Source organism: Drosophila persimilis, unplaced genomic scaffold (genome assembly GCF_003286085.1).
Source record: "Drosophila persimilis strain 14011-0111.01,24,50 unplaced genomic scaffold, DperRS2 tig00000000-arrow-pilon, whole genome shotgun sequence".
In the NCBI taxonomy this organism is placed as follows: Eukaryota; Metazoa; Arthropoda; class Insecta; order Diptera; family Drosophilidae; genus Drosophila; species Drosophila persimilis.
In genome coordinates this window covers 3,976,768-3,989,327 of record NW_020825288.1, presented here as the reverse complement: position 1 = coordinate 3,989,327, position 12,560 = coordinate 3,976,768, and the positions used below count along the sequence as shown (strand labels likewise).

Sequence of the window (12,560 nt, the reverse complement as noted above, 5' to 3'; positions counted from 1 at the left end):
TCGAAATCGAGAGTGTTTAATCATAAGTGTGCAGCAACACATCGGCAACATTATATTATATTTATTAGGAAAATCCGAACTAACTATTATTGTCAAGCCTTTTTGGAACCCTGTTTTAGCTCTAGGTTGTTGACAATTAAAGAGAGTATTTCACACATGTCCTCTAAGGACGAAAGGTATTGAAGTTTGGGCATAGATAGAAAGAGAGACCAGATGTAGACTTATGTGAAAAGTAGGCAGGATGAGAGAAATATATGAATAACCACTAAATATAATCATTATGTTTTAAAGAGGCTTCCCTTCCCTTCTATTATCTGTTATATAGAATTACCATTATCAAAACTCATACTTTGAAATATTCGTAAGCCAATACGAGTCACAGAATGACTGAATCGAAACCAAACTAATGAATTATTCAAAATTGAGCTTAGCGAAAAAGCGATTTGCCAGCAAAATTGGATAATGAGTTTAGTCGGCAATCCAGCAGCTGTCTGCTCTCCTCCGCTCCTGCGCCCCTGCGCTCCTGCGCTCCGCTCTACCCAGCTGGCTGACTAATTTATGTATTAACTTTGAACGCTCATTAGTTTAATTAGTCAAACAAATTAACGTGGGGGCTTACGGCAAGTGGAGTGCAAACAACAAAATGGCCGAATAAACAGAGCGAGGCGAAGAGAGGCGTTGTCCTGGGAGGAGGAGGAGGGGGAGCAGGATGAGGGGGAGTGTGTCGAGGTCTCCACTCGAGGCGAGGCCGTACCGCTCGCACTTCATTAAATATACAAATACAGCGGACAATGGCACACACACACATATGCACATGGGCTTAGGGCGGGAAAATTGACAGTGCAGAAATAAATTGAGAATAATTCAATTAACGCATAATTATGCAGATGGCCGCGCACTTGTAGTTTTAATTGCATTTGTCGCGAGGTCAGCGGCTTTTCGATCTGCCCATCGATTTGCTCGCCCCTCCCCTCCTGCCCTGAAGCACAGTATTTGCCTTTTAATTAGTTGTAAATCTTGCGCAGCCTGTTGAGAGCCAAAGAATGGGAGGGAGGTGGAACTGCCGCCATTGCATGCACTATTTATTTTAACAAGAGCTGCTCATTTAATACTTATTTTCACTAATTAAATGGAAGAGTAAGTAAATCAGAGCAGAAGAGAGAGAGAGAGGGCGAGACAGAACCCAGCGAGAATGAGGGGGAGCGAGAGAGCATCACACATGCGACAGCCAGAGCAATTTTCCGCTTTTCCGCAGCGTAAAAAGTTTGATGTCTATGTAAACAGCGGCTTTTGTGTGGGGACGAAACGGCATACATATGTACATACGTGTGTGTGTGTGTGTGTGTGCGTTTCCGTCTGGCGAGCTGCCAATTTTCCTGCCCCACTCACACACACACACACACACAGCAGCCATGTATTGGCGTATGCGTGTGTGCACATACTAACGTATTCCGTATAGTACGTCGGGGCTGTTTGAGCGCACTTAAATAATGAATAATGACGAGACAAGCAATTAAAATAATTTGCGGTTTTACCGTGCGTATGCGCATCATTTAATTTTGCATGTAAAAGAGTTAAGCACTTACCCACACTGAGAGAAATCAGCAAGAAGAAGTTCGCATAGTAAAGAGTGAAATTCGGTAGAATTAATTTCGATTTCAATATTTTGAATTATGAAAATATTCAATATAAATATGGAATAAATTTGTTGTAAATAAATAAATTTATTTAAAATATTTTCGTATTAATGAAAACACTTTCTTTCTGCAATTTCCACTTGCGGGGAAAATCTATGACATTTTCAGGTATTTTTCTCTGTGTAAAGAGAGAATGATGACATGAGATTATTCTCTCAGCGATCCCTTCTCTTTCCAAATCCACAGGCATTCTGTACATAGTCTTGTGCATGTATTGATGTACATACATACATACATATCCTCGTAAGTCCTCCCATCAATGGGGGCCAATTAAAATGAGTGGCTGCCGCATTGGATTGGTGCTGGCGGCGGCGGCGGCGGCGGCGGGCATCTTAAAACTAATTAAAACGAAAAACGGCATAACAAGCTGCTCATTAAGTATCTCGTTCCCGTTCTCCCACTCGTTCTGCGGTTAATTATAGAAGAGCGGGGCCGTGCAGTGCTAACGAGTGACGAGGCGCACAATAAAACGAGCAGAAAAAGCTAGAGGAAGACGATGCTGATGGAGGGGATAGAGGAGATAGAGAGGTGCCCCCCACCCCACATTGACTTCCCTTTCCGCTTTCTATCTCCGCTGCCCACCCATCCAAATCTCCATCTTCGCTCTGCTGCCGTTGGAGTTCATTAAGCAGCATCCTCCGGTCCGGTCCGGTCCGTCCTGCGTCCACTTAACGATGTCACTTATACGCCCCATTGTGCGCTCAAACCCAGCCTCGGTCCAGCCAGCGCGGAGAGCAGAGAGGAGCAGAGCAAAAGAGCCTATCCGCCTTCCGCCTTCCGACACCCTTAACCCTCACTCACCCCGCACTGAAGGCCACTGCTGCGATGCGTATAAACCGCAAATTGGATGCGATATTAAATCGTCTGTGCCAAAGCGCATATAAATTTTTGGTTCAATTTAAAAGAATCTTTTGCCGAGAGCGAGCAAGCGCAGAGAGAAAGTGAGAGAGAGAGAGAGAGAGAGAGGGTAAAGAGAGAGACCCAAGTAGAGTGCAGCAATAGTTTGTCTACCGTCTCCCTCGAGCACTTGCGAGTTTTACATAGAAAGAAGTGTCGTCAAGTCAAGTGGCAAGAGGGGGGGAAGCGGGCTGACCAGATCCAACAATGGTCAGCTCTGAGTAGCCTTTAAGATGATTTACGACAGAGAAAACGAAAGGAAAAAATGCAAATAAATAAACCAACTAATTAGCAACATAATTAGAGAAGCATGCAAATTCTAAAATTCAATTAAGCTGAAGAAAATCTGGCAGAGCAGTGTACCCTCTGCCCCCATCCTGCATCCTCCATCCATCCGCTGCCATAAAGGCACAAAGCATTCATGCATATATGACTAGGAACCACCCAGGCATAAGCGAGCAGAGGAAGGAAAAGGAAACCACTCGCAACATCGCAACAGAGGGAAAGCAAATAAAATATAAAAAAGTTGGGGATCCATTTCGGAAGCAGCCGAGCGCATAAACAAACAAATTTTGCGCTAAATAATTTGACAATTACTCACATCCTCACATCCAGAGGGACCCCAGATACACCCACACACGCCTTTGTTCTCCTCGGGCTTACAGCTATTACAGTTGAGTGAAGAACTATGTAAAACAGAGAGCCGAAAGACAACCTCTTCCCCGTCCTCTTCCTCTCTTCCTCTGTTCCACCTACGGCTCTCTCTCGCTCTGCGGCTCTGGCTTGCTGTGGCTTAGACTCGGAACAGACCATTACATTTGCTAACGAGTGCAAGGCAAATTAAATCATTAGATGCTAGTAGAGATTAGGACATGACCGCCCTCCCGCACGGAAAGGGAGGAGTCAATCCCACTCAAAATGTCCCAGGAACCACTCAACTCTGGCAAATGGGGGCGTGTAGTGCCGCCAGAGAGAGAGAGAGAGCTACAGAGAGACAGACAGAGAGAGAGGGAGAGAGAGGCACTGTGCTGTGCACTCGAAATAGCCCACCACCAACCGACAAACAGATTTGTGTGTGCTTCCCCATTTAGCAGTTGACTTGCCACAGGGACACTCAACGGAAGCAGGGCAGCGTCGCATCTGCTGGATTATCAACCCGACACCCGAGCAACCCTCATTACGCTCCCGGCTCTCGCCCCGTGCAGTGTGAGTCGTCGTCGTACCCGGATTACGCTCAGGATAAGCGGATAGCATCGCCAGATATTTTGTGAGATACGCGCCGGCATCAGTGGACAGTCGATTGGCTGCCATCAAGCGGACAAGACACACATCGCGCAACACCGCAGTGAACCAGCCGTGCCACCCGTGCCACCCGTGCCCCGTGCAGTGTTTTTGAACAGTGTATCGCAAGTAACAGCAAGTGTATTGAGAAACGAAAGCCGTCATCCAACATGGTCATGTTGCAGTCGCCGGCGCAAAAGGCCAGCAGCGACAATCAGCCCACGGCCGTCGGTGGCCTGATGAGTCCCAACTCCAATCCGGACTCGCCCAAGTCGAATACCTCGCCGGAGCTGGGGAACGTGGATGCAGGTGCAGGCGGAGGCGGAGGAACAGCCACTTCTACGCCTCCAAAGATACCCAAGTTTATCATCAGCAGCGCCAGTGGACAGCAGGCGGCGGCCAAGCAGCAGGAGCAGGAGCTGCGCTTCTCCATCGAGCGGCTCAAGCAGATGAGCAGCGAGTCCGGCAGCCTGATCAGCCGCCTCAGCCCCTCGCAGGAGGACTGTCCGTCCGACAAGGACAAGACCAACCACAACAACAACAACAGCAGCCTGACAAACCACAACAACAACAGCATCAATGGGAACCAATCGCGTCGATCGCAGTCCCCGCCAGCATCGGGAGCACCCAACGTTGTGATCAACACCAACTTCTCCTCGCCCGCTCAGCAGCGAAAGCTGCTTGAACTGAGTGCCGTGCGGCAGTTGGCGCGCCCTGAGCCACTGCAGCATCCACACGCGGCCCTGCTGCAACAGCATCCGCATCTGCTGCAGAATCCACAGTTCCTGGCCGCGGCCGCGGCCCAGCAGCATATGCACCACCATCATCACCATCACCTCCACCAGCAGCACCAGCCTCATCCGCACTCGCATCCGCATCAGCATCCACATCCTGCTGCAGCTGGAGTGTTCCATCTGCGGGCACCCAGTGCCACTAGCAGCACCACTGCCCCGCCCTCGCCAGCCACATCGCCTCTGTCGCCGCCCACATCTCCAGCCACACATTCCGAGCAGCCGACGAGCTCTCCCATCGCAGCACCAGCCAATCCTCCCGCACATTCCGCCCAGCCACAACCACAACCAGCCCAGATCCTCTTAAGCAGCGGCCCGCAGCCGGTGAGTCCCTTGTCCGCCAGCGACATGGACTTGGAGCGCATTAAGCTGGTGGCTGCTGTGGCCGCTCGCTCCAGCCAGGCCCCAGCCCCGAGCACATCTGCGGCAGCCTCCAGCTCCACTTCCAACTCCGTCTCGCCGGCTGGCCGGGATCTGAGCGACTACGGCTTCCGAATACAGCTGGGCGGACTGGCGGCCGCGGCGGCGGCTGCGGCGGCCACCTCACGACAGATAGCGGCCGCTAATTATGCGCGCAGCGACACCAGCGAAGAGCTCAATGTGGATGGAAACGACGAGGACAGCAACGATGGATCCCACAGCACGCCGTCGGTAAGTGTTCGGGGGGGCAGAGGTTAACGTTTGAATCTTTGTTTAAAGAGGAACAGAACCCGCTTGAATTCAGATCTTGATTTTAGTTCCATTTAAGGGATAATAATAAATTTGAGACAAGATTTATATCATAAGAATCTTATTTCAATATGAAAATAATTGAGATTGCCATTGCACTCAGGGAAAAATGAATACAAACATCGTGAAACTTAAAAGTCCTTTTAGTGTGGTCCATATTTAATCTAAATGGAAGATACTATGAAGTACTTATATATTAAATTGTAATTTGTAGGAAATATATTTAAAATAGATATGAAAATATTTAAAATATATTTAATTTAAAAATGAAATATAACTATCTTAAATATATGGTCAAATATTTTTATATCGTTGTCAAAGTGTAAGTCTGGGTGCAAATCTTTTGGTATACATTTTTTAATCTTCTCTGGGTACATCTAAAGATGTAATAAATTGTGGAGGTTTTTGTTCTTATCATCATATGGCTTATACTTTTCCAGTACCTAACTTAACTATATATTTCTCATATGTTTTACAGGTCTGCCCCGTTGATCTGACGCGTTCCGTGACCACAAGTGCCACACCAAATGCCAACTCTGCTTCGACCAGTGCCTCGAGTGATCGTGAGGCGGCCACTAAGCGGCTGGCTTTCTCTGTGGAGAACATACTGGATCCCAACAAGTTCACTGGCAACAAAATGCCCGCCTCTGGCCATCCCTTCGGGCATCCACGGCAATGGAGCTACGATCGCGATGAGGAGATGCACGAGCGTTTAGACGATGATCAAAGCGAGGATATGTCTGGTGAGTGTCTTATAAGTCCTATAAGTCATATATTTAAACTGGGATTGTGTTCACACTCGATAAATTGCAAATCACTGAGGAAGCTAAGTAATCGTTAACAGATTTGATTGAAATCAGTTGGAATTCAGGGCACATCAGCTAGCAACTCGATCCCTCGAGTGTCGCTGGGATTCCGTACGTATACATATAGCGAGAGCAGCACAGACAGACACTGGAAAAACGAGAGGAAACCACCTGCAAACAGTTGGGTTTTTCTCTTCCTTTGAAAAAGTACGTTCTGCCTCTGGATGGGGTAGCGACCCCACGTGGGTGGTGGCATGTTATATTTATACTGGTGCTTGTATCGTTTTTAGGTATGTTTTGATTTTGAATTTGCCTTTGCCTTTGCCGGCCCCACTCCCACACATCCCTGCCATTTCATCAGGAGGCCACCACCATTTTGAAGCACTGGAGATTTTTGTGTTGCCTGCTTTCAGGCGCAAGTCACGTACGATGTGCGCTCTGTGGGGGTGTGTGCTTGTGCTGCCCATGAAGGCATTTATATTTTGCGTATATTCAATGGAAAACAAATGCACATATACCGGAACAGGCAGCTAAAATGAAAAAAAAAATCAGGAGGTGCACACAAACTTGTTTAGACCAGGAAGGATATGCTCTCATATCCAATAAGGATTTTCAATAGAATTGCTTTTAATTGATTGATTGATGTTTTAATTGGGGAAAAGCCATTGCTTTCTGGAAAAGTTACATTTCCTTTTTTGCCCCCCGCCCCCCTCTCTCTCTCTCCCGCTCACTCTCTCCTTCCAATGTTTGTCTTGCTGCGGATCAGGTTCCGGGTTTTCCAATGCCTTTTTTTCGGCTGCCTTTTTCCTTCGGTTTCTGGCTAAAAATTTTTGCTGAAAATTAATTGATTTTCATGCTCGGCTTGCCGCAAAGAAATTGCTCAAATAAAAATTTGCAAATTTGATTGAAGTTGTTGTGGAATGGGGGTTGGCGGGTGCTAAGCTTTTGCCAAAGCGCCAAAAAACGGGAAAAAGAAAAGTCGCTGGATATGGGTTGGGGGTTGATGGAGCTTAAGCTCAAGTTTTGAAATTGACGGAGCGGTTTGTGTGGATCTGATTATGAAACGGTGGCCTGAATCGTTGACTTAATTGGTAATGGCTTGTGGTTATATTCGTATAATGGAGAAAAATAATTGAATTCCATGCGAAAGTTGAGAGAAAGAGTGGTCGATCGACATGTTTGGGCTTCCCTTACCCCATTCCCTGTGATCTCCTTTGAAGCCCGTTTTGGCTGTTTGCCTTTAGCCAACATTGGAACGGGTCAATATGCATACTATGTATGTATGTATGTATATAGTAGTCTGCCAATTAATTCACTCACTTCAAAGTGCCATTCACACAGCAGCACACGCACTCACTCACACACACACTCGCACCCATTTGATGGGACCCTTCGTTAAGCGCTTATGTACGGAAATTATAGCACACAGAAAATGGCGCACAGCACAACCACAGCAACAGCAGCAGCAGCAGCTCCACCACCAACAACCTCATTATCAACGACACATTATCGGCCATTGCTGGTTGTCCTGTTGTCCTGCTGTCCGTTGTCGGCTTTTGCTGTTTGTGCATTTGTGTTTGTGTTAATAAAACACAATTAACTTCATCAATGGCGGGCCCTCCGAGGGCTCCGCTCCGAACATAACTGCTAATAAAAGCGGCTGAAACGACCCCAGCCAGGAAGTGGCGTAAATAGAGGAGAGGCTCTGCTCTGCTCTGTGCTGCTTGTGGGCAAACATACGAATGGAGGAAAATATAGACAGGCAGACAGCCAGGGCAGACTGGGCAGACAGACAGGCAGACACAGGAAAGGCAGGGCAGGGCAGGGCAGGCCAGGGGAGAATTTACGGACGATAATGATGTTGGAAATAATTATGTTGCTCCGCCATGGCTCTGTTGCTGCCAGTTTACAGTCAACCCCGGACTTTGCATTCTATCTGTGTGTCTGTTTGTCTGCGTGTCTGTGTGCACATCACGCATACGCACTGTTTGCGGGCTTGTATTCAACGACTGTTGGTTGGTTGGTTGGTTGGTTGGTTGGTTGGTGTTGGTGTTGCTGTAGTCATTAATTAGCAAGGTACTTAATTACCGCACATTCATTAGGCGCTTCAATGGCCGCTGTCGCACATCCCCCTGCCTTGCCCTGATTTTATGGCCTATTGGGAGGAGGTGCTAATGCGACCCTGCTTCTCTCGCTTCGGCGTAAGATTAGCGTAATTATGCGGCCTTTTGTCATTGCGACTAATTAGATTTTATGGCACATTCAGCTCCCCCTACCGCCATCTCTCCCTCTCCCTTTAGCTTACCAAATGCATCATCAGCAGCGCTGGTTAATAATTCATAAATATTAGGCATACTCATACGAGACGGCATGCAATTCTCCAAGGAGACATTAATTCCGTTTTAGGCGCAGGAGCGGTGCGGTGGTAGGCCGAGTAATTTGCATTTCATTTAAATTGCAAAACAAAAGTGAAGCATAAAACTAACACAAACACAAACTAGGCGATAACTGAGAGAGCAACAAAAATAACACGACTGCCGTGTAGATACGGCTACGGATACGGATGCATACGAGTGAGTGTTGCCTGTATAATCCAGATAGCCCGACCAGACCAGACCAGCGTCGAAAATGCGCCCCAAAAGTCATATGAAAAAACATGCGATGCGATAACTAAGTAAGTTGCTAAGAGGGGGAAAATCCGTCAGCAGGGGGCAGGGGGGACAACCCGGGCTCTGTGCCAACATTTAAATGTGGGCGGGCATGGCACGGCCTGGCAGCAACCCCCGACACACACAAAAATGTAAAATGGCTGCGAGAAACTTTTATTCTTTTTCAGCAGCACTCCATTTGGCGCGCTCTCTCCTGCCGCTTCCCTCTCTTTCTCTCTGTCGCTGTCTCGCTCTTGTGAATGGGGTGGTGGGGGGGCATGCATATGTATTAGTGTTCGCACTCGGGGGAGCACTCTCTCTCTCTTTCTCTGCCCATCTGTATGCGTGTTTCTGTCGAAGGAAGGCTGTGCCGTAGCTCCATTTTAAGCGACAATTTTGGAGAGCTTGGCGTGGTTGGAGCTCGCTTTTACGAGTATTTTCCGTCCATCAGCAACTCATTTATTATTTTATGAAAATGGCAAAATGAGACGACAAATGCTCCCAGGGGTCGCATTGGCCAGACGGGATGCGATTACAATGATTGCCAGTGCCACAAAGAACTTCCAAATTTGTAAGCCATTTTCTGGGGGGTGGTGGGTAAATTATGCGCCAGTTTGTGGTAATTAACACTCGGATTTCATAATTAAGTTTAAATTGTATGGCTGTAACGCCATCTCTCCTCTCCATCTTTCCATCTCTCCACCTCTCCACTCTCCATGTGTCTGCTCCAAAATTGCTCCATCGAGCATTCTGTCTGGGCATATGAGCCTTTGTCTCTCTCTCTGTCTGCCCCACCATATCATCAAAATTGCTTATGAAGTACTTCTGGCCATAATTATAATTAACTGCAGTCATTTTGGAAATGGCAGATAAGCAGAGGCCACACGATTGTGGAATATAATGATGATCAGCCCTTTACGAGGGCCATCGACTAAACGATGTTGTAAGTCCCATAAAATATATGGCCCATGACTCCAAAGGACTCGAAGTGTTTTTGTTTTTGTAGAAACTTTGAATCATTCTTGGCCAAAGTTGAGTCTTGGCTCTCAATTACATCCCCACACAAACCATCACAAGCCTCTACCAGATTCTGGCTTACTTGCCGTAAATATGCATAATCCTTTCAGTATAATTAAACGTAGCTCTCACAGTCAGCTGTAAATATTGAACTTTTGCCTGTCTGGCCAAATGGCTTCATGCTCACTCCCTGCCAGACATTACGCATTCGCCATGTTGCAACGTTCAGTTGAATGGCCATCGTAATTAGGCGCACTCTCACTCTCCCTCTCTTGATCTGTCTCCCCTCCCCGCTCGCTTGCGGTTGCAACGCTTATTAACCAGCTGTGGCCAGGATGTAGCTCCCCTTTCGACTTTTCCGCGTGTCTGTTTGCCAGCGCATTAAGCCTCCGGTCCGACTGCCAGCTAGTCGGCTGGCTCCCCTTTCGTTCTGTGTGTTTTTGATGCTGGTAATTCAATTGACTCAAACCAATTGTGGTCAGGGCCAGTCGTCGACTCACATCACATTCGGTTAGGTATTGATGAGGCTGCCGGACGATAGGCAGGCGGGTAGGCGGGCAGTCTGGCAGAGCATCTAATGTGCCATTAATGCATATCAAAGTGGCTGCAAACACTCCACAGCCCATTACCAGCGGTAATGGGGACCCGCCCTCGTCTGTCTGTCTATCTGTCTGTCGCTGGCCGCTGAAAATTCGTTAAATATTAAATGAAGCGTTCACGTAAATTTTCGCTTTAATTGGCGCACTGTCTGTGATGCTGTGGTGCGCTTTTAGGCGCATCTGCATCCGCTCCCCTCTCCGCGCACACACTGCCTAATTTCATGCAAACATGGCCAATCATGTTGGCCAATTACCGGGGCAGGGCCATGCATATTCCATGCAGACGAAAAAACATCTTTGATGGAGGGTTGACACTTTTCTCGACCCTTTTTGTCGCCTGACTTGCTCAAGGGTTTGCCCCAATCGCTTTTCTCCCGCAGCGAAATTTGTTAACAAGCAAAGTTTTAATGGCCTTAAGCGCGGTCCGGGGTTGGGGTTGGGGTTGGGGTTGGGCATGGGTATTCGGTTTCTTAAAGATCTGCTGCATCTGCTGTAAAGGCAAGAGATTCCGCAACAGATACATATACGTGATACGGCAGAGCTAGTTGGTCAGTGGGGTTGCGGGAGCATCCTTAATTGAATTTTGATTGCCGAATCGATTGCAATCAACTCCAATCCCAAGCCTCTGCCCGGTCCATCAGCCACTCACATGTGCGCCGAAAAATTCCAATTAATCCAACAATGATGCGGCGGTGGTGGATCCGAGGTGATTGATTTCATTTCCGTTTGCCAATCCTGGACACTGGCCCTTGATGGATGGCCACTCGCTGGCCGGGCTTGACTGAGCCTGTTGACTTATGCAAAAATTATCATCCACTCTTTCTCTCTCGTTCTGTCTTGCAGCTCAGGATCTTAATGACATGGATCAGGATGATATGTGCGATGATGGGAGCGACATTGATGATCCCAGCAGCGAGACGGACTCGAAAAAGGGCGGCAGCCGCAACGGCGATGGCAAGTCTGGCGGCGGCGGTGGCAGCGGAGGCGGTGGCGGCTCCAAGCCCCGCCGAGCCCGCACCGCCTTCACCTATGAGCAGCTCGTGTCGCTGGAGAACAAGTTCAAAACCACTCGGTACTTGAGCGTCTGCGAGAGGCTGAACCTTGCCCTCAGCTTGAGCCTGACCGAGACACAGGTGAGAATCGCTTCCGTTCCCTATAGACGATATATTTTGTGTAGATCCACATATAAAGCATTGTGTTTTCGTTGTAATTTTGTTCTCAGGTGAAAATCTGGTTCCAGAACCGCCGCACCAAGTGGAAGAAGCAGAATCCGGGAATGGATGTCAACAGTCCGACCATTCCGCCACCATCGGGCGGCTCCTATGGACCAGGTGCCTATGCCAGCAGCCTGCTCTACCCGCATGCCGTGCCATACCCACCCTACGGCCCCTACTTCCACCCCCTGGGCGCCCACCATCTGAGCCATTCGCACTCATAAAATTGCAAGATGCAACAGCGAATGTTGCAGCTATTCGAAAAGCGAGGGAAGCCTCCCGAGGGAACCCGCACCGCCCCCAGCGGGGGGGCAAACAGATGAATTGTAAATGTCGAACTGCTTTAAGTGTGTGCTTAGTACTATCCCTGGTTTGTGTTATTTCCATGCATTAAGTTGTGCCTGTACATAGTTCGTGTAAAAATACTATACTTATATACGCATACGGTATGATATGCTAGCGCTTAGAGAACCTCGAATGCCATATCTAGAATTAAACCATAATATTAACACTGTAGCGTTTAAGTGGCAAGCAAAATCAAAAAGAGAGCAAACCAAAAATTGCATAAATGTCAAGTGTAAAATAAACATTTTAAAAATAACCAAAGCGTATCCTTAAATCAGATTGCCGAATATCCATTGTACGCACGAGGGTGCGAGGGAAAAACAATTTATCGCAGAGCCGCACACAGACACGGACAAGGACACGGACACGGACACAGATCCGGGCAGGAGTCGGCTCCGTGTGTGGCAGAGGCGTGTGAAATGACAGGACAACAATGCTAAGTCAAGTGTAAAATTTTAAATTTGCTTCTCATTTGCTATGAGCGGCTCAAGCACTCACACGCACCCAAACACTCACTCACTCACTCACTCACCTCA

The 12,560-nt window shown here is 47.9% G+C and overlaps 1 protein-coding gene across 1 annotated transcript; it reads left to right on the top strand.

Moving 5' to 3' along the window:
* The first annotated feature begins 3,958 nt into the window (after positions 1-3,958).
* LOC6594856 (homeobox protein slou) lies at positions 3,959-12,077 on the top strand. Its single transcript, XM_026994960.1, has 4 exons — positions 3,959-5,317; positions 5,874-6,138; positions 11,309-11,598; positions 11,688-12,077. Exons 1-4 carry the CDS (start codon positions 4,046-4,048, stop codon positions 11,901-11,903), a joined length of 2,043 nt encoding a protein of 680 aa, XP_026850761.1. The 5' UTR covers positions 3,959-4,045; the 3' UTR covers positions 11,904-12,077.
* Positions 12,078-12,560: the final 483 nt, after the last annotated feature.